Source organism: Panthera leo, chromosome E3 (genome assembly GCF_018350215.1).
Source record: "Panthera leo isolate Ple1 chromosome E3, P.leo_Ple1_pat1.1, whole genome shotgun sequence".
NCBI classification, from domain to species: domain Eukaryota; kingdom Metazoa; phylum Chordata; class Mammalia; order Carnivora; family Felidae; genus Panthera; species Panthera leo.
Window position 1 is genome coordinate 8596151 of NC_056694.1, and position 22689 is coordinate 8618839.

At 46.9% G+C, this 22689-nt stretch overlaps 1 protein-coding gene and 1 non-coding gene across 2 annotated transcripts in view; one reads left to right on the forward strand and one right to left on the reverse strand.

The window, feature by feature from the left end:
* The window catches only part of CUX1 (cut like homeobox 1), a 340084-nt gene that overhangs the window by 202894 nt on the left and 114501 nt on the right, over window positions 1-22689 (forward strand). Inside the window, 4 exon segments of the mRNA XM_042921134.1 lie at window positions 12813-12950; window positions 17249-17372; window positions 21095-21171; window positions 22607-22673. Coding sequence (XP_042777068.1) covers window positions 12813-12950; window positions 17249-17372; window positions 21095-21171; window positions 22607-22673 — 406 coding nt within the window.
* On the reverse strand, window positions 6710-6811 carry LOC122210398. Its single transcript, XR_006198045.1, has one exon. It is a non-coding gene; the product is annotated as a U6 spliceosomal RNA (small nuclear RNA).

The window sequence follows — 22689 nt, forward strand, 5'->3', positions numbered from 1 at the left end:
AACCTCAGGATCCCCTTTGCACATTTTCAGTTTACCTTCATAAGACATTTTCATTCACACGCAAGAATCAGCCACCAGCACCCTAACAGGCCAGAGGACGAACTAGGGCTGCAGCCAACATATGAAGCCTGTGGGTTGCAGATGCCTCCTGTCTCCCCTCTGGGTGCAGGGCCAGAGCTGGTCCCGAAGCAACCTGGGGACCAGAGGACGAGGGACAGTTCCGCTCTGCCCAGCACAGGTGACTGTAAACCAGACAGGGTGGAGATTCTCAGCCCTCCCTGGCCAGCCTCAAACAAACGTGGGGCCTGACGAGCCTCACCATCGTAGGTCTGCGAGCTGAGGAATCGGCTACATTTTAAAGAAAAGTGAACGTGACAAGATGGGCGTCGGAGTGCCGGCCGCCACTTCTGCACGCTGCCCTCCTCTCCTGGGCTGTCCCTGCCCGTTCCTTTCCCGGTCCCTCGTCCCCCTGCGGGACCTCGCGAGCCGGGACTTGGGGATCCTGGGTTCCCTGGCGTGGGGAGGTGTGGCGCCTCTTCCCCCCTTAGCCGTAGCCGGGGTGGTCCTGGCACACTTCATATCTAGACAGCTTTTCATCAGTTGCTCATCAGCATGCTAATTGCTGTATGACTAATTATGCCCTGAATTCCAGTTGATTTTCTTAATGAGACAGCTGGGTTAATTATGTAATCGTATGATTACATTAGCCTAGAGTGCCCCGGCGAAAAGTAGCGTCTGCCACGCTGTGATGTCATCGCAGGGATGGCACTCACAGGGGCACATTCGCCCTCCGATGGTGGCGGGGGGCCCCGTCGCCCGCAGAGCTCTCTGCGCAGACGTGGGCTTGGATTTAGCAAGGTCGTTCTTTCCAGCCCTCGCGGTGTAGGTGGAGAAGCAGCTCGCCACCAGCCTGTCCACACCCTCCCCTGCGCGCCTCCGCCCCAGCCAATCGGCCCCAGCCAATCGGCCCCAGCCATTCGGCCCCAGCCAATCGGAAGCCCTGCTTCCCAGCCTCTGCCGCTCGCTCTCCATGAAGTCCCGTGGCATCCTCCTCCCTCCAGAAGTTCCCTGCACCAAGACTGCCACGTTTTATGGGAGTGCCAGTGCCTCTTTTATGGTGACTCAGAGAACTCAAAAGGAGAGGAAGACCAGGGAAGTCAGTTTACGCAAAGCGTAAGGAGCATAGACCGGCCCAGCCTCATCGCCCTCTTCCCCATACGGGTACTATTCATACCGTCTTTCCACCCTGATCTCCGCACCCCTCCTGGTGCGCGAGAAAATACACGTGATCAGAGGAGGGGGGACGTCTTCAGCCACTGGCCACCTCTCTAAGACTCTGAGAGTCGGTAATGCCTGCTGACCACCCCCCGGCCCCCGACCACCTGCGACCCTCCCCCAGCGTCACGGCCGCCTCTCTTCTTGGCCAGGCTCTGAATGGGGGGACAGATCCCAGTCTCTGCTTAGCCTTTTTCTTTTCACCATTTACATTCTCTCCCTAAGTGACTTTTTTTTTTTAAGTTTGTTTATTTATTTTGAGAGCGAGAGAGAGATCATGAGCAGGGGAGGAGCAGAGAGAGAGGGAGAAAATCCAAAGCAGGCTCTGTGCCATTAGCCCAGAGCTCGATGGGGGGCTTGATCTCGTGAACCATGAGCTGAAATCAAGAGTTCTGACGCTCAACCTGACTGAACCACCCAGGTGCCCCTCTCTAAGGGACTTCCAATGTGTGTTATGCACCCAAATTCCACCGGTTGATTCCCTGCCCCTCCCCCGCCCCCCCCCCCCCCAACCTTCCGAGGAAGGGAAAGAGCATCACCCAGGGAGTCAGCCTGGAATCCTTTCTTTCCCTCACGCCTGTAGCCAGTCCATCAGTAAGTCCTGCCAACCCGGCCTCCAGAGGGTATCCCAAATTCGGCCTGATGCACATCAGCCGTCCCCACCCTCATCCAGGCCACTGTGACCTCTCCTGTCTCTTTGCTCCCCCTTCTCCTGTCCAGCACAGCAGCCAGACAGGTCTAAGTCAGTGGTGCCCAAACCGCTTTTGTTCATGTACCCCAAATCCTGAATTCATACCCCCAATGTATGCTTATGTATGTACTTGTTTAAATGATAACACACGTGTAATTACAGAAACGTATTAAATACACTGTAAGACATATGCTAAAAATGGAATTAGAAGGATGTGGTGAAGAGTAAAAGCAACTTCACATTTGTATTTTATCAGCAGTACAAAAAACTTTGCTCTCATGAAAAAAATCATACTTCAAAGTCAACTTGATGGAGGCATGATTTGCATATGATAAAACGCACCCGTTTTATGTATATAATTTGATAGCGTGGCCACCCTCAGAGCCTGGATATGGATCATATCCATCGCCTCAAAAGTTCCCTGATGATCTCAGACCCCAACAACCGCTGATCTGCTTTCTGTCGCTTTCGATGAGATTGGCCATTTCTGGCATTTCGCATAAAGGGAGTCTTTGGGTATGTTCTCTGATGTGTCTGGCTTCCTCCCCTCAGCATGGTATGCTGGGGATTCATCTGTGTCGTTCGTCTATCACAGTCCTTTCCTTGTCATTGCGGAATGGTGTTCCACTCTATGGGATAGTACAACGTGCTTATCCATCCGTCTGCTGACGGACATTCAGGTTGTTTCCAGCGTGGGGCTGTTGTATTTGGCCCGCTATAAGCACTCACGTACATTTCATTTATTTATGATTTATTTTGAGAGAGAGGACGCATGCACGCGTATGTCGAGGAGCAACAGAGAGACAGGGGGACAGAATCCCAAGCAGGCTCCGCACTATCAGAGCCCGACGTGGGGCTTGAACCCTCGAACCACGAGCGAGATCATGACCTGAGCCGGAATCAAGAGTCGGATGCTTACCCAACTGAGCCACCCAGGCTCCCCTGGACATACATTTTAAACGGGCTAGAATTTAGGGCTAGAATTGCTCGGACCTAGGGCAGGTTGTGGTTAGCTTGATAAGAAACTGCCAAACTGTCCTTTTCCAAGTAGCCGTGTCGTTTTATCCCCAGTGAGAAACCAGAAGGAGTTGCATTTGTTCCATGTTCCCTCCATCAGTTGTTCCTTTCGGTCTCTTCGACTTTCCACATGGCGTGTTTTGTTGCGATTTTAATTAGCATTTTCCTGACGACTGATAATGCTATTTTTTCATGTGCCTTTTGGTCATTCTTAGATCTTCACTAGGGTTTAAAATCTTTTGCCCGTTTAAAAAAAAAAAAAAAAAGGAATGTCATACTGAGTTGTAAATGTTTAACATATTCTAGATACAAGTCCTTTCTCAAATATATGCACTGCAAATGTTTTTTCCCCGTGTGAGGATAAGGTTTTATTTTAATAAAGTCCAGGTTCTTATTTGTTGGTTGTTCCTTTTTATGTTATGAGGAGTCACTGCTTTAGTTATAATTTTCTTCTCTTGTGTTTTTTGAGTGAAGTGGTATGATTTTATCTTTTACCTCTAGGCCTGTAAACATTTTGAGTTAACTTTCATGTATGGTGTGAGGTTGGGCCAAGTTTCATTGAACATTAATGGACGCTATGTGTGAGATATTTTTCTGGAGCCTCTATTTTACTCCATTGATCTGTGTATCTTTCCTTATGTTAATGTCACACTATCTTGGTTACTGTGGCTTATCAGTCTTAAAATCAGGTAATATAAGTCCTTTATCTTTGGTCTTCTTTTTAAAAATTGTTTTGGCTAGGTGAATTTCAGTATAAATTATAGATTTAATTTGTCAATTTTTACAAACGTGTTTCCAAGGACTTTTATCAGGGTTCCACTGTATCTGTCGATAATCTGAGGAAAATTGATAACTTACCCCTATCGAAATCTTTCAGTTCAAGCATGGTTTATTTATTTAGGTCTTCTGTAATGTCCCTCACCAATAGTTTATAGTTTTCAACATACAAACCTGGCACATATCTTGTCCAGCATATCCCCAAGTTGGTCATGTTTTTGGATGATAGAGTAAATAGGGTTTTCTTCATAATCTTCTTTTCTAGTTGTCATTTTTATATAGAAATGCAGTTAATTTTTAGCAGTGCCTGGGTGGCTCACTCGGTTGAGCATCCCGCTCTTAATTTCAGCTCAGGTCATGATCAACCAGTTCATGGGATCGAGCCCAATGCTGGAATCTACACTGATGGCACAGAGCCTGCTTGGGATTCATTCACTCATTCATTCATCTTCTCTCTCTCTCTCTCTCTCTCTCTCTCTCTCTCTCTCTCTCTTTCTCTGACCCTTCCCCTTCTCATGCTCTTTATTTCAAAAATAAATAAACTTTTTTTAATGCAGTTAATTTTTATATAATAATACTGTGCCCGTGGCTTTTTCAAACTCACTTATTCTCGAAGGTTTTTTTTGTAGATTCCTTAGGACATTCCATCCTGAAGAGATTGTGTGCTTTGTAGTTGTTGGGCAACATGTTCCATAAATATCAGTTAGGTCAAATCGGTTGACAGTGTTAACTGAAGTTTTCTGTATCCACATTGGTTTCCAATCTGTAATATCAAATATTTCTTTTTCTTGCTTCCTCACCCCCCCCCCCCCCCGCCTTTTTTTTTTTTTTTTTTTTTCTTTTGTACTGGCTAGGACCTCAAGTATGACAGTGAACAGAAGTGGAGAAAGCAGACATATCACATTGGTCCCAACTTGATGGAAAAGCATTCAGTCTTTCACCATTAAATATGATATTAACTGTGGGGGGGGGGGTTGTAGACTCTTTTTATAAGGTTGAGAAAAATGCCCTTCTATTCCTAGTTTGCTGAGAGTTTTTGTCATGAGTGAATATTGAATTTTGTCAAATTTTTTCCTGCATCTGTTGAGATGATCATACGTTTTTTCTCCTTTGTTCTCTTAACATGGTGAAATCATTTGATTCATTGCTTAATGTTAATCCAGCCTAATATTCCTAGGATAAATCTTAACTTTGTTATGAATTAGCTGGATTCAGTTTGCTAATATTTTATTAAGGACTTTCACATTTAAGTTCATCAGGAATATAGGACTTTAGTTTTTTTGCTTGTTTGGTTGTTTTTTGTTTTTGTTTTTTCCTTTTAAACTCTTTATTGAGTTTTGGTATCAAGATAATGCTGATCTTACAAGATGAATTGAGAAGTGCTGCCTCTTCCCCTATTTGCTGAAAGGGTTTATGGAAGATATCTATTATTCTTCCCTAAAACTTCTCTAGTTTGCCAGTGAATCTGTCTGTGCCTGGGGTTTTCTTTGGTGCAAGGTTTTTCATTACAAATTTAACATCTTTAACATTTATATGACTATTAAGATTTTTTATTTCCTCTTGGGTCTGTTTGGTAATTTTTCAAGAAATGATTCATTTCATGTAAATTATCCGGTTTATTGGCGTAATGCTATTCATAATATTTTGTTATCTTTCAAACATCTGTTGGATGTGTAGTGATGCCCCCTTTTTCATTCCTGATCTTAGAATTTGTGGATTCTCTCTTTTTTCCCTTTGATCATTCTGGCTAGAGTCTTCTCAATTATAGTGATTATTTTCTTAAGAACCAGTTTTTGCTTGCCTTACTCTTTCTCCTCCCCCCCCCCATTTAAGTTTTATTACTCTCTGTTCTTATTATTTACTAATTTCTACTTACTTTGGGTTATATCCACTCGTCTTTATCAGCTTTCTTAAAGTGGTGTTGAGGGGTTAGATCATTGATTTATTCCATTGTGGTTGCAAGACATGCATTGCATGATTTCTGTTCCTTTAAATTTATCAAGACTTATTTTATGATCTAGTATATGTTCTGTCCCTATGAGTGTGTGCACTTGAAGAGAATGAATATTCTATAGTTTTTGAGTGGAGTGTTCTATAAATGGTAATCAGGTCAGGTTGGTTGACAGTGTTGTTCAAGCATTTTGTATCCATACTGATTTTGTATCTAGTAGTCCTGTTAGTTAGTGAGAACAGAGTTTTGAAACCTTCATTAATGTGCTTTTTTTTTTTCTCCTTTCAGTTCTTTCAATTTTTGATTCATGCTTTTGAAGCTTTGTTTTGGGGTGTGTATATCTTTAGGATTGTGATAGCTTGTCAATGATTCAGTTCTCTAAGTTTTGCACAGTGGTTTTCTTTATCCCCAGTAGTATTTCATGTCCTAAAGTTTCCTTTGATTTTAATTTAGGCACTCCAGTTTTCTTTTGATTAGTGTTTTCATATTATATCTTTTTCTGCCCTTTTCCTATTAACCTATTTTTGTTATTATGTTTAACTTGCATTTCTTGTAAACAGCTATGCCTTCCTTTATTATCTAGTCCGATAATCTTCTTTTTAAGTGGAATGTTAGATCTTTTACATTTGATGTAATTATAGGTAAAGTTGGGTTTAAATCTTCCATCTCACTGTTTTCTACTTGTGTTACGTGTTTTTGTTATATTTTTCTGCTTTCATTTGATTATTTTTATGATCTTATTTTGTCTCCCCAATTGTCTTATTAGCTATAACTCTTTGTCTTATTTTCTTAGTGCTTACTTAGGCTTTACAGTCAGCATCTTTAATTTATTACACTGTACCTTCAAAGAATATTATACTATTTTACATACAGTGTAAGAATCTTCTAGTACACGTATTTTCTCCCTCCAGTCCTTTGTGTATCACTATTCATTTTACTTCTACATTGGTTATAACCCTACAATACGGTGTTACTATTTTTTCTTTTTTTTTCACGTTAAAAAATATGGAACATTCATGAATTTGTGGGTCATCCTTGCATGGAGGCCATGCGATCTTCTCTGTATCATTCCATGTGCTGCCAAACCGAGCGCTACTGTTTTTGCTTTTAAATAGTCTTTTCAGGAAATTAAAAATGAAAAAAGTAGTATTTTATTTTCACCTACAAATTATAATTTCTGGTGTTGTTTATTCCTTTGTGCACATCCAGGTTTCCATCTGGCACCATTTTCTTTCATTTTTCTTATAGTATAGGCACACTGACAGTGAATTCTGCCACCTTTTGTTCATTTAAAATAGTGGGGGGAGGGAAAAACCTCTACCTTACATTTCTGAAAGGTATTTTTGTTGGGTATAAAACTGTATGTTGGCAACTTTGGGTTTTGTTTTTTTTCTCTCAGGACTGACCCACTTTATTTCTGACAGGACGTCTCCAGTTAGTTGTATCTTTCTTCCCCTGTATAGAATGAGTCTTCTTTTCTCTGGCTTTTAAGATTGCTTTTTTATTCTTCTTTCCAGCAGTTTGATCATGTTTATTGGTGTTCTGTGTTTATCATGTTTATAGTTTGTTGAGTTTCTTGGAGTTTTAGCTTTATAACTTTTACCAGATTTGGAAAATTTCACCACTATTTCTTCAAATACACCTGTTGCTCCTCTCTAGGACAGGTATGTTAGATTACCTGATACCATTCCACAGGTTGCTGAGGTTTTAGTAACTTTTTTTTCAGTCTTTTCTTCATGTTTCTGTTCAGACAGTTTCTATGATCTTGTCTTTGATTTACTAATCTTTTTTTTCTTTTGTAGTGTCTAAGCCAGTGTTAAGCCAAGTCTAGGGAATTTTTTCATTTCTGATGTTGTATTTCAAGCTCTAGAATTCCATTCTCTTCTTTGTATCTTCCATTTCTCTCCTTAGTGTGTTCTTATTTTTCTTTAAATCCTCAAGCAGACTTATAATAGTTGTTTTAGTTTATGTCAACAAATCCCATTATCTCTTGTCATTTCTGGTTCTGTTTTTATTAGCTGATCTCTCCCCTCCCCCATATTATCCTGCCTCTTTGCTTTCTTCGCAGAAATTTTTAGTGGTTGAGACATTTTTGTAAAGGATGTTGTCTTTGCCCACAAGTTTGTTTTTTTTTTAATGTTTATTTACTTTTGAGAGAGAGAGGGACAGAACATGAACAGGGGAGGGGCAGAGAGAGACAGAGACACAGAATCCGAAACAGGATCCAGGCTCTGAGCTGTCAGCACAGAGCCCGACGCAGGGCTCGAACCCCCGGGTTGTGAGATCATGACCTGAGCCGAAGTCAGATGCTTAACCAACTGAGCCACCCAGGCACCCCTGAATAAGTTTAGACGATGATGAGAATGTTTCCAAATATCTGCTACTAAAATGCTGTCACTATAGCATGAGTATCTTTCAAGAAGTGGTTTTTTTGCCACTAAGTGTTAAACCATCGCATCCACTTCAAAGACATAGTTTATGTGTTTGTTTTTTCAGAAATGCCTCTCAGGCAGCAATTACTGATAGCCATTTGCCATCAGCGATCAGGGCAGCTAATTTAGAACTCTTGAATTTTCAAAAGAAAATTGTATAATTCATCTTTAAGCGTAAAACTCTTAAATACTTCACCACTAAACCGACAAAACTTTTTTTGGTTCAACGTCCTGCAGTTTTCTTCTCATGCCCCAGTGGCTCACCTCGGAAGGAACCTCTTCTCTGGTGGGTTTTCCCATCGGGAGTAGAGTTGAATACAGACTTGGTTCAGACATTGTATTTTTAAGAGACCAATGTGCTACCTACTGCACCTCACCAGGAGGGCACTTCAAACATGGTATTTTCAGCTCCAGAATTCAATTTGATTCTTCTTTATATCTTTTATTTCTCTCCTTAACTTTGTTCATATCCTTGAGCACAGGCCTCACTGACGACGTGTCCCTGGTTACTCTCTCCCCTTCGTTGCAGCCTTACCGGCTTCCCTCTGTGCCTTGAATATGCCACATTCATACTCACCTCTGGGCCTTTGCACTACCCTTCCTTCTGCCAAGAAGCTTCAGAGTTTCTCCCTTTTGCCACACAGATCTTAATCTCCACGTCACCTCTTCCAAGAGGCCCTCCCTGTCCGTGTGTCTCCAGGACCCATTCCCCGTTCCCACACCCCGTTTCCTCTCTTACTCCTGCTTGGCAGTACTTGAAAGTATTCTGTTTTGTTTAGTTTTGCTTTTTTTGTCGGTTTCCTTCACTTCAGTAGAATGTCAAGCCTTGGGAGCAAGGATTTTGTCTTTTTGCCACCGTGATTCCCCCCTCCCACCCCCGCCAGCACCTAGAACATTCCTGACGTCATAGAAAGTACGTGGGTGCCGGCAGTCGGACTGAAGTGTTCCTTTGGCCGTGCCTGGCACTTCTCTGCTCCTTGATCTTCCCTTTGCTGCATCTTCCACAAGGACTAATCGCACCACGGTCTCCACGGGTCGAAATTCTGTCTCCTCTTTAAAAAAAAAAAAAAAAAAAAATACAAAAAAGTTTACCTTTGCCAGTTTCTCCATCTGGGAGTGGTCTTCCCCTCATCCGATCTTCCGGGTGGCCCTCCTTGCTTTCCCTTTGTCATTTGTGAACTTGGTTTCTCTCTACTGTGAGACATGGTCCCAGCTGAATCAGCTGAATGCCCTGTCCAGTGCCTCACCTGGGCGGGGCCTGGCGCAGACAGATGAGTAGGAAATACTTGTTAAATTAGTACTCGACGAGACAGTGTAATTTAGGTGACTGGTGGTTCGGGAAGCAGAAATCTTAATTAGAATTGTGCGTGCCTGTTTGCCCAGGTGGCGTCTCTCCTCCCCCTGTCCCCGGGTGGGATGCCGGCGCCCCCTCTCCCCTCTGACTGTGATGCTGGAATTAATGAGGTCCTGTTACAAGTACTTGGGAGAAGGTGCTGAATAAATACAGGTGATGGTATTGTTGTTGTTTGTTGTAGTTATGTTCTGAGTCCGGGGCTGCGTGATGAGCTATGCAATGCCTCCAAGAGTGTTTTAGGAATTAACTGTTGGATGGCTGTAAAACACTTGGCAAGTTTGTCACGTTGGGTGGATGGAACTGACAGTAAAGCGTGCTGAGTTGGAGGAGGCCGGCAGCCGGGTTGCAGGATTTGCTGTGTTCCTGTTCCTCGCTTGGGTGTGTTCTCTGGCCTCCCCCAGACAATTCCCTAATTGAGCTGCTGAGGTTGGAGGCTTGTGACGTTCAGAATGAGACCCAACAATGCTTGTGTGGGGTTTAATGGCACGGGGAGTCATTAACAAGACAAAAAGCCATGATTTCCCCTAGATTAACATGCAGGTTGGGGTTTGGCATGTCGGGATTCATTGTTTTGGTCTCCAGCCCAAACATGCTAGAGTCATTATATTGTCATGTGGTAATTAGCTGTTCCTTTAATACAAGTAATAAAAATTAAGCCTAAGAGGTACTTTAGCAACGCCTTTTACATAATCCAAAACAATATTCAAATGCTGTAGGCATATAGCCATCCAGCTGTACTGTAGTAAAGTTTGAAGCTTAATGCACGGGGATGTTGGAACATTCTGTTCATTCTTTATTCTGTGACCAGTTTTGCTACTTAGGCATTAACCTTTAATAGTGTTAAATTAAATATACATGCCTAATGAATAATTATGAGATTGCCAGAGTTTTCATTTACAATAGAAGGCTTTGAAAATTCGTCTAAAGGTCTAGTTACCATTCACTTGATAACGTGCATGTTATTTTTATATGTCACTGAGTTCCTCGCTCGATCGAACGAGAGAAGCTATTTTCTATTCGAAGCAGACACAGTGGGTCCTGGCCTTTTAAGAGGAATGGGCTAGAAAAGTTGTCGACAGAAATTTTAGGGAAGGAAAGGGCAGTATACTAGCTTGGCTCTTCAAAAATATAATTTGCGCTGGCTGTCGTGCCACAAAGCCTACATGCGCGAACGTTAATAGAATGTTGTCCAAGTGCAACAGTGCTCCTTCTTCTCAGTCCTTCTCTGACCTCGGGGTCAAGTTCACATTGTAGTTGTATACGAAGGTGGCTGTGGGCAGACTGTTTGTTTTCTGCAGGCCGGTGGCCCAGTGTGAGGCCATAGGGAGAAGGGTAAAAAAGGTAGAGGTTGGGGGAGTGTGGGGCGCATAGGAGCGTACCCTGGAAAGATCTTGAAGTGGACAAACACAACCAAAAAACTGCACCTGGAAAGTTCTGAGGAATTCAGTCTCTGGTGCTATTGCTACCCCTACTTCGAAGGAACCATTTTCCCCAAAATAGCTTTTGAGACCTAATTTAATGTAAATATTTTAATGCTGATTAAAATAAGAATGAAAAGCCACAAATGAGAAAGTGATGTAGTCATAAACTGTATATACACACAGAATAAATGCCCAGTGGCCAGGGGCGTCACGTGACGGACAGTGTTATGTTAAGCCCCACGCGCAGGCCCACTGTTGTGCTGGACATATCCCAGAGCCTGCCTTTTGTAAACTCTGCATCTCACGGAGTTCCTGGCTCCCGGCGGACTGGCCGACTGAGGCACGGGAGATCTACCCTCGCTTCCAGGAACTGAGGGTGGTCTGAAAAATTAATGACTCTGGTATTTGAAAATTAAGTGAGCTCTTGAATATATACCCTTGCGGATCCACTGGGCTCGGTGTTTAGCATTCCTCAACCAGAGACTAAATCTTCGCAGCCACCTCACAAGTGATGCTGGCGTCCATTCCAGAAATATCTTCAATAATCTCTTCTAAGCCCAGCGGACTTAGATACTTCTCTCTGACGGGGCCGAGAACAGTAGGGCAGAGTGTTCCGCTGGTGCCCAGCAGGTGCCCAGACGTGCCTTTTAGGCAGAAGGAGAAACAAAAGATCCGATCGACGCCAAAAGAACATTTAACGCCTCTCCATTTCGGGCTGAATTAATGATAAAGTCAAAGACCAGGAGTCCGTATTTTCAATTCCGTGTGTCTGCAATCTCTAATTTTAGGTTAAAATCCAGTTTTTTGTAAGTAAATCCGATGGCAGGTTGTACGTTGAATTGGCCACGGGACCTCACCTAGCCAGCCCAGGTGCTGTCTCGTCCCGTCCCTACTATAATCAGGAGTGCGGTGCTCCCTCCCCCTTCCCCCTGCTGGCTGGCCCGCTGGCCTGGGCAGGCTCACACTGGGCCAGGTCACCAGCTGTGTCTCGGGAAAAGCAGGAGCCAGATCACCACGTGCTGAGCCCTGACTCCCCCTCGGAGCACCCTTCCCTGGTAAAGGAGGACGGCGATGGGGAGCCATCATGCCCTATATAGGGTGGCCTCGAATGAAGCCCTCGTTGATGTCCTCCGCTCCGCCAGGGAACCTTCCTCACTGGGAGGATGGTCACATGGAGTTAACAGACTGGGTTCGAGTTCCTTCTGTCCGCTCACTAGCCGGGAACCCTCGGGCAAGTCCCCACGCTTACCGGCGCTTTGGCCCGCACATCCTCTTCCCGTGATCGCTGTGAGGCTCAAGTGAGATAATGTCCATCACGGTATCTCGTGACGGCAAGACACTCTCCGAGTATCAGGTGTTATTTCCACCTTCGTAAGGGTTATGGGAAACTTGAGGCTTACGGGACCTCCGCACACACTGTCCATCCTGCAGGCGCGGCTCTGGGTACGGGGTCGACTTCCCGGGGCTCCTCCACTTGCCGTCACCACATGCATCCCCTTCCTGTCCGTCAGATCAAGGACCGAGAAGTCCTTCCGGTGTCGTACCATGCCGGAGCAGTGGGCAAATCCCAGCCATTCCCAGGCCGAGTCCATACGCTGCGGCCCCAGGGGGTGGCTCTGTGCACACGTCCTTGGTAGGCCGCAGAGGAGCGACCCCCACCAGCCAGCCGTGCGGCCCGGGGCTCCGCTGGGGGCTTGGGGGTGGACAGGGGGTGTTGAGGCCACAGGTGCCCTGGCCTCTGGCAAGCGGTGGCAGCCCGTGGGGAGCCGGCGGGGGGGGGGGGGTGCCGACTCCCTGGGCACCCCGGTTGGCCTGCCCCGAGCCTCCGTGCGACCGTGAAAGTGGCTCGTCTTGTGTCCAGAGTGGGGGTGACGCGCGTTTTCCCCTCCCGCAGATCCCGTGCCGGCTCTGGACCTCGGGCAGCAACTCCAGCTCAAAGTGCAGCGTCTGCACGACATTGAAACAGAGAACCAGAAGCTGCGGGAAACTCTGGAAGAGTACAACAAGGAATTCGCTGAAGTGAAAAACCAAGGTTGGTGGGAGATGCACTGTGCGCTCCGCTCTGTCTTTTCTTGCTTTTTTCCCTGCTGCTAATTGCCTTCCCCACCCTGTCGCGACGAGCTGAGCTCGAACCGGGCTACACCCCGCGAAGGCCGGGTGGGGCCCCCATCGGCGTCATTGAAGAGAGAGAACGATGACGCTTAGCTGTTGGGAGGTAGAACTTTTCCTCAGCACCATAGCTACATATGATTTTCTGGCCCTGTGACAGGACCGGCCGGGATTCTTTAACATTCTTTCTGGATCATCCTGCCATAGGATCCGCCTTTCAAAAGGCCACCGTGTCGCCTGCGGGCGACACCTGCCAGAGAGCCAGCTTGTGATCAAAGGGCCCCGTCCGGGAAGTCAGTTAGCGATGGCTGCCGGGACACGAGGGCTTCAGACGCATCCTTCAAGCCCGCGTGCCTGAGCCCCACCGTCCCCTTGTCGGCGGCGCCTGTTTGTTACGAGTTTAATGAAAGGGAACAGCCCCGTGGCGTGGCCGCCCGGCCGTCAGCCCCGGCAGAGAGGGCAGAGGTTGCCCGGCTTTTCCTGTCAGGGAAGGACAGAGTCCCCCCTGCACCTAAAATCCAGCTGTGTTCAGCTCCTTCTCGAAAATCACAAATCCCAGCTCCTTCTCGAAGCAGATGCGGGAGGAGCTGGGTGCGAGGCCGACTGCTTGGGCGACTTGGAGGGCTTCCCCTTAGTGGGTCTAAGACGCCCCGAGGGCTGGACATGGGATTACTCGTTGAAGGGCCTTGAAGTGTCCTTTAGCTCTGAGACCACGAGACAGGCTTCGAGGCGCCGTCCCAAGGATGCCCCCCTGCCCCCCGTGGTGGGGGGACGGAACCAGCCGAGGCCCCGCCTCCATCCGGCTCCACAGGGAGCAGTGAGCCTTTGGGGCGCGTCCACCCAGCTTCGTCCCGCTTGAGAGGGAGGTGTTGGACTGAGTGGGCTGGGATCCAGGTGCGAGAAGGTGCTGCCCCCCCCCCGCCCCGCCCCCACACGCAGGTGAGAGAGAAGCTGTAAATGCATACATCCGGGTATGGGCACCACACTGTCCAAGAGGAGGTGCTTCTTTTTTCCCTCCCGTGACCCCTGACATCTCATTTTGACGGGCCCGCTCTGTGGGTTTTCTGTAGTTCGATTTCGTTTCGTTGGAGGACGTGCGGGGGGGCCCGGGGCTCTGCGTGGCCCCCTTCCCCCACCACACAGCTCTGTCAGCGCCCCGGTGGCCAGTTGCCCAGCGAGGAACTGTAACTGAGTGTGGGGTGTCCTCCTCCCCAGAGGCCTCATCTGATGGGCTTTTTCTTTTTAAAATTTTTTTTAATGTTTATTTTTGAGAGAGAGACAGAGACAGAGTATGAGCAGGGGAGGGGCAGAGAGAGAGGGAGACACAGAATCCGAACCCGGTTCCAGGCTCCGAGCTGTCGGCACAGAGCCCCACACGGGGCTCGAACTCAACGAACTGTGAGCTCATGACCTGAGCCGAAGTTGGACGCTTAACTGACTGAGCCACCCAGGCACCCCTCTGATGGTTTTTTTTTTTTTTTAACATTATTTAAAAAAAAAACATTTTTTTTTTTTTAGGATTTATTTATCTTTGAGAGACTTTGAGAGAGATGGAGAGACAGAGCGTGAGCAGGGGGGCAGAAAGAGAGGGAGACACAGAATCCAAAACAGGTTCCAGGCTCTGAGCTGTCAGCACAGAACCCGATGCAGGGCTCGTACTCATGAACTGCGAGATCATGACCAGAGCCGAAGTTGGGTGCTTAACCAACTGAACCACCCAGGTGCCCCTGATGGGCTTTTTTAAATGAAATAACAAGACAAAGACTCCAGAGGCAAACAGACCTGGTTTGAGAGCCTTCGATGCCACTGTGTACCTCTGAGACCTTGAGCAAGTGATCACGTGATCTCACCTCTTGAAAATCCTCCTTTTGCATACTGACCTCTTAGGATTGGGGTAGGCTGACATGGGGTGCTGGGGAGGCGTTTAGCGCTTTTCCCAACACTCAGCAAATATTAATGACTCTTACGCACCGTTGTTTTTTTCTAGAAATTCCCACTCCCCCCCGCTTCTTTATTTATCGATATCTTTACCGATTTTCCCAACATCCAAAAAAATGTCAACTTCCTCTCTTTACTTCCCAGTACACAGGGATTTTGATTTGGAAAGGTGGGGTGTACATCACTTGTTTTTATCATCGCCACCGTGGTGTAGACTGAGAAAGTTGCGGGAAAGGCATCTCTCTATCACGTGCTGGAACTCTCCCCGCCATTTAAAGATGAGTCCATTGGCGCCCAGGCGCAGCTGATTAGAGCAGAGCGCTGGGATCCTCTCTCTGCCAGGCTGTTCTTCCTCCTCCTGGGCTCACCCGTAGGGGATCCTGCTGGGACACACCCAGGGGGCCGTCCTGGACCCAGAGGGGCCCCAGGGGCTCCAGGACAAGCTGGCCCCTGGCTTAGCGTCGGTCGGCCAGCGAGCAGCCCACCCCTGGTGGGGATGGCAAAGAGACCTCCTCAGACAGAGTGGGAGCCTCCAGCTGTGCCGCAGACTCCTCTGGAAGGAGCATAGCTGTGTCACACTGAGAAACCGCATTGGACAGAGCACGGAGGTCCGCGGGCTGTGTAGATCTTCCCAACCAATTGTGAAAGGCAGATGTGCTAGACGTTCCCACGGCCACAGAGATCATTGACGTAAAAGAACACGCATGTGTTTGCAGAGTTGACCTGTCACGGTGTCCACTTGGGAAGTGTTCATTCCTGCCCAACTTTGGCCCTGTCACTGTGGGTCGACAGTGACGTGTATGTATCACTAGCCATTAGGGTCTCAGAGTGTTTCTTTCAGGCCCCGAATAGCCAGCCCCAAAGGCAGAAAGCCCCCCTCTTTTTCTTTCAGATGCCCTGACGGGGTCACTGGTTTTAATTTCCTCTCTTTCCCTCTAAGGAGAACCCTTTGGGTTCCACTTAATGAAAAGGGCCAATTGCTTCTCTTAACAAAAGAGCCGTTCTCTCTTACCCACTAAGCCACACGGGTGCTGACCGCCCAGCGGTGTGCACCTGCCTCAGCCGGCACGTCCGTGCAGCGCAGGGAGTAAGCGTGGATGTGGGCTCCAACCTGAACGGCCAGGGGCCCCTGTCACTTGGGCAAAGACCTGGCAGCCAGCGCTGCGGCCTGGGCCCCGAGCCTCGTTGTCACAAGCCCTACCTGGGCCTCTCCGGTCAGCCTGCCTGGCCTCCTCCGTTCGTTTGTGCCTCAGCCCTTCCTCGGCCTGGCCTTCTACGAGATGATCTATGCACGGCAGGTGTGGTTGCCCGGGAGCTCCCCTCTCCTTGGAGCTGGGACCACAGTGCCCTGCCCGGGACCGTCTGGCACAGAGGGTGATATGCTGGTACCTGTGGGAGGGAGCAGGTGCAGCGAGCCAGCCAGGGGTCTGAGGCAGGACCCTGCCTTGTTCGTTACATCTGCTCCGGCGTTTCCATTTTGGGTAGTGAAAGCGAGGGCTGTAAACATGCACTCAGGGGGGGCAGGGGGAGGGCTGGACTCTCCAGGGACGGCCCTGCCCCCGGAGGGCCCTTGTGTCCCCAGCACTGAGCACCGCAGGGCTCCTCCGTCGTCCAGCACTGCCACCCGTGCGCCTGGCACTCGCTCTCCCTCAGATGTGGCTCCCCCGGGCCCTGTGCCACCTGCCCTGCACACACAGCCCCCACCCGCCAGACTCCGGCCCGGGGGAGGGTGCCCTCGTCACCCAGGCTGCAGCTGCGCCCTTCTAGCAGAGATCTGTGCCGCACCCACCTGGCACGTAGTGTTCCATCCCTGCTGAGCCCACGGCCGGGGAGGTCTGTGGACCCGCCTGACTTTGGCTAAAACCGCTTCCTCCAAAACGCACACACAATCATGAACTGTTCTCTTTAGAGAAAGACTTCAACCACACAAAAACATTATTAATCTTCCCTCGGTAGAGGACTAATTTAAAGCTCATCAATAAGATGATATTCTATGTTACCATCGATCCCCCCCCCCCTTTTTTTTTAAAGTTGTATTGGAGAAACGATAGCTCTTCTTCTGAGCAAAATCCATTGATCCTCCCAGCCTAAATGTTTAAAGTTCAATTTAACATTTAGGGAGTAAAAGGTCTCCGAAGGGACTCGTAACCATTGATTTTGTGTCAGGGTTGAGGAGCCAAAGTTTAAAACACAGCGATCCTAGCAGGTTACAAAAGCCCCGTGTGTGTCACCTCATGGAATTGTGCTCCTGTGTCACCGTCGTTTTTTTCCCCCTTTCTGCAGAGGTTACGATAAAAGCACTTAAAGAAAAAATCCGAGAATATGAACAGACTCTGAAGAACCAAGCAGAGACTATAGCTCTCGAAAAGGAACAAAAGTTACAAAATGATTTTGCAGAAAAGGAGAGGTGAGTGTCTGTCAGCATCTGCCCGCACTTGACATTTTTTTTACCTCCCAAGTTCACAATGCAAGAAGTATCTGTTTGTTTTTTTAAGTTTACTTATTTATTTTGAGAGAAAGAATGAGGGGAGGGACAGAGAGAGAGGGAGAGAGAGAATCCCAGGCAGACTCCACACTGTCAGCACGGAGCCCGGCGTGCGGCTCGAACTCACGAACCGTGAGATCATGACCTGAGCCGAAATCAAAAGTCAGACGCTCGACTGACAGAGCCACCCAGGCGCCCCCACTTTGCGAGAAGTATTGAAGATGGGCCTGTGAGACCAGCGCAGTTCTGTGGGGCTCTCAGCAGAATTTTGTTTGAAGGATAAAAGCATGCCTTATTCTATGATCTGTCGGATTACCTTGAGTGACAGTCGTTGGTCTTTCCCAACGGGTGGATGGCGTCAGGTAGTTAAGGGGCCACAGTATGTCCGTTGGGGTCACCTGGGGCCAGGGATTGAACAGAAAGTGAGATGATAGGGAATGACGGTTCACCCTCTGTGGGAAGCCCTTGGATGCAGGCTCAACTCCTGACACCTTCTGAAAAGAATTTGGATATTTGACATCACCCACAAATCTTGGGGTTTTGCTTGTTTGGTTGGTTGGTTGCTTTTTTTTTTTTTTTTTTTTTTTTTTTTGCCTCCTTTTCTTTACCTCACAGTCCTTCATATATCGAGCAGCTGATGTCAGTAAAATATGTTAGTGCACCATCCATCTGCTGTGGGCGTTGGATTTCTGGTGGCCTGCCTCGCCCAGAGCTTTTCCACAAACGGGGGAGTTTAATATTGTTAAGACAGTTTAATGCAGGTTAGATTTCTTGTAAAAACTGATGAAAACTAACAAGACCCAATTCACTCACCCAGTGCCTACTCATTGTGTGCCACACCCTCTCGGTGTCTCACTGAGTGCCCAGAACATTCCTCAAGAGGGGACGGTCTCATTTTCCAGATCGAGAAACCGGGCTTCAGATTAGGGATCTGCCCACGCTGTCCCAGCTAGTCTCCCAGAGGTGGGACCAGAGCCCAACCCCCTGCTCCAGCCCTGGCCTCCCTTTATGCTCCTGTGTCGCCTCCCCAAGTCCTGGCTGTGGGACCAAGGCCAGTCCCTCGGGGCCTGGGAGAGCAGGGCCAGGTGCAGCCCCCCCAGGAAAGAAGGGAGCCAGGTAGAGAGTCCAGGTTCTGAAAGGTGAGCAGACTTTTTTTTTTTTTTTAGGTTTGCTTATTTATTTTGAGAGAGAGAGCACGAGTGGGGAAGGGGCAGAGAGAGAGAATCCCAAGCAGGCTCCACACTGTCAGCGCAGAGCTCAACACAGGGGCAGGTGCAGGGCTCGAACTCACCATGAGATCATGACCTGAGCCAAAATGAAGACTCAGATGCTTAACCCACTGAGGCACCCAGGCGCCCCAAGATGAGCAGATTCTTGACCCAGCCTAGATGTGCTTCCCAGGAGAGCACTTTATGGCCACAGCAGTTTCTTACCATGTTACTGATACTGGGGTGTGGGGGCGGGGTGCGAGCAATCAAAATGCCCTCTGCCAAAGAGACGTGGGGGGTAAAGATGGGCCACCCCCAACTGGAACAGCATGCAGCCCTTACAATAATAGTCATGTAGAATTTGCATTAAGACCAGAAATGCAAACGCATCCAGCATGATATGGAGTGAAAAATGCATGATACAGAATCACATGCAGTGTGATTACAGCTGCACAGAGCAAAGTTAGAAAATTGTGGAAGTAAATTCATCCGGGAATTTGATATTATTAAGTGGACTTTTCAAACTAGGTAAAAGGATGAGTTATATTTAAAGTTGGAAGCGATGGGCTGACCACTCAGGGTGGAGGATGAAAACAGATTTTTTTTTTTTTTTCTATCTCATTCTTTACAGCCAAGAAATTGAAATGGCTCTCGGGTTTAAATATCAATCATTAAATCATGGACATACCGGAAGAAAACTTAGGCAGTATTTTGTTTTTAGTAACTTTGGAGTAGGTATTTCTAATTGAAAACTGAATTTTTAAAAAAATAAATAATAAACATTTTTTTCTTTTTTTTAATGTTTATTTTTGAGAGAGAGAGAAAGACAGAGCGCGAGCAGGGGAGGGGCAGAGAGAGGGGAGACACAGAATCGGAAGCAGGCTCCAGGCTCTGAGCTGTCAGCACAGAGTCCGACACGGGGCTCAAACCCACGAACTGTGAGATCATGACCTGAGCCGAAGTCAGACACTGAACCCACTGAACCACCCAGGCTCCCCTCACAATAAACATTTTAAAAGCATCAAAAAACTGGGAAGAAAAAAAATAAAAATAAAAGTAAAAAAACTGGGAAGAAATTTTTGCACCACATAAGAGCTCTCACAGATTAATAGGGAAAATTGAGCGCTACAAAGTAGACCAAGGAGATGTACAGATAGTTCATACAAAGAGAAATGCTCGGCTTTACTCAGCAGGAAAATTAGGCTTAATTTTATCCAGTGTTGGCACAGGAAAACAAACATGTATTGTTAGCAAGAGTTTAAGTTAGTGAGGTTTTTTGGGAGGGGACGTTTCTCAATATCAGAACAACAACACGTTGCATCTACTCTGTGACCATATACATCCTCTGTTAGCATTTCATCCAACAGATTCCGTCTGAGAATTACACGGCAATATCTACATAATGATCACTGCAGAACTGTTTAGTAGAAAGAGGCGATAAACAAGCTAAGTGTCCACAGAGGCTGGTTACGTTAATTATTTAATAAGAATGAGCAAGAATGTTTCCAGAGTGTGGAAATGAGGAGAAGAGCAAGAATGCCCGGTGTGCTGTGATCCCTTTTGTGTTCAAAGGGGCGGGGAGTGTATGTTACGCTGTCGTATATTACATCGGCGTGTCTATATTTGTGCATGTGTTTTGTTTTTGTTTGTTTGTTTGTTTTTTTTAACTTGGAGCCTCTATTAGTTTTATCATTAGAATATGCAAAAACACGAGCAGGCTTTTTCCATAGGTGATGGAAATTTGGGTGATTTTTTTTAACGCTGTAATTTCTACTTTTCTATATTCCCAGGTTCGTTAGTATGAGCGCATGTGTTCTGTTCATATGATGTAAAAATAATAAACTTATTTTTAGACATCCTCTGCAGATGAGGAGAAAGGAATGCTATTTATTGACCAGGGAATTCATTTGGAGATCAGGGGAAATGTAAATCTGGGGATGTTGGGTTCAGACATTGAGAGCCACCCATTAGGTATTACGGTCACATCTGCATCCCATTATAACAGACATGGAACAGCTGTCACATCTATTAGCACATCCTTTATCCCAACAAATTCCTTCATTGTGTCAGCAAAATGTAAATGTATCATTCTTCTTGGGTAACTTCAGAAAACAATGAGTTCGTGATGATGGTTGGGTTTTTTTTGTTTGTTTGTTTGTTTTTAATATCTGGCATTTGAAGAACAAGTCACATTTAAGATAACCGGCTGCGTCAGTTAGCACACGTCAGGTCCTGCAGGACGCACCCTGCACATTCGGTCCTACGTGGGTGCAGAGTCCGGGCGCTAAAGATCAGGGAGCGGGCGCGCGCGCGCACCGTCAGCGGCCGCCGATTGTGTGCCTCCCGCCAGCTGCCGGTCACCGAGCTGCAGAGCACACGAGACCTTCACGTTGGGAAACGAGGTGACCAGCTTGGCTTTGTTCTCTTCCTTTCCAGAAAGCTGCAGGAGACACAGATGTCCACCACCTCAAAGCTGGAGGAAGCGGAGCACAAAGTCCAGACTCTGCAGACAGGTGTGCTGTCCGTCGCCCTAATAAAGTCCGTCCAGGGCAGGCCGAAGTTAGGGGGCACTCCGGGCCGCCTCCCGGTTGCCCCGAAGCAGTGACTCCTCGCAGCCCCCAGCGCCTCCGCCTTCCCTTCATTAGCCGCCCCCCCCGAGTTGTTGTTGTCGGAAGCGGGAGGATCTGAATTCCATTTTCATCCTTCCACAAGCCATCCTTTCTTTCCTGCGCCTTTTCCAACAAACACATCTAAATCACCAAACTGTCAGGGACTGACATTTCATTTGGAACAATAATAGGAAAGAAAAAAAAAAAAACCAAAAACCAACCACTTATTTCCACCCTAAGCGAAGTTAAGAACACTCATGGGAGACCTTTCAAATTTAAGACACCAAAAAAAGGGTGTGCTAACAGTTTTTATCATTTCTTTACACTTCTTTTTTCTTCTCTTTCTTTGTTCCTTTTTTTTTTTTTTTTTTTTTTTTCCGAAAGGGAAACCGCACGATATAATGAATTGAAACGTGGGGGCAAAAATATTGGACGACCTCAGAATCCAAGTGAAAACCACCCGACCGAGTGCTGTGCTGTGTAGTCACAGCACATTTACAGACACGTGAATAATTACCCCCCCCCCCCCCCCAAATCTAGAGACCTCCTAAAAACCAGTAACACATCAAGAAAAAGAGATAAACAATCCAATAGAAGCAGGGGCTAGAGACGCAAACAGGCGGTTTGGGGAAAAAATACACGTGGCCAGTACACATATGAAAAAAAAAAAAAAAAAACGTTAACCATTCTTCCCAGGCGGGGAGATGCTCATTAAATCAGGGAAAGATCGTTTTGCCCGTCAGACTGTCAAAAGAATTTTTTTTTAATTGATACTATCCGGTGTTGGTGAGCGTAGAGGCACCATTGCTACACTCGCGGTATTGACGGGAATGTAAATTGCCTCTGGGGGGAGCCAGCTGGGTGGGCGTGGCCTGTTTTGGAGTATCTAAGTATCCTTACCCCAGAACCTTCGCTTCTGCGGGTCCTGAGGTGCCGGGCATTTGGCAAGCTCTGTACGAAAGCTAATTGTTACTGCCTATGTCCTGACCTGGAGAGTTTTTCATGCCTTTCTGCTAAAGGAAAAGAACAAGTCTCCTTGTAGCATCCTATTTATGCAGAGGTGAAAATATGTATATATGCGGTTATGTATGGAAATATTTTTTTAAGCAATAAAATGCACATAAAGGCAGGAAATCTGCACACCGAGCCAGTAACCGGCGTTCTCTCCCAGGAGGTACGTGGATGAAATGGAAAAGAAAGGGGGTTTTTGGAACTTCTGTGCATTTGCATTATCTTCAACTCCTCAGATGAGAATATATTGCTTGTATATTTTCGCTTTTTTCATTTAATTCGGACAACTGGCATCTTACATTACGGCTTTGTGTCCTCTGCCTTTCAGCCCTGGAAAAAACCCGAACAGAATTATTTGACCTGAAAACCAAATACGATGAAGAAATTACTGCCAAGTAAGTCTCTGCCTGA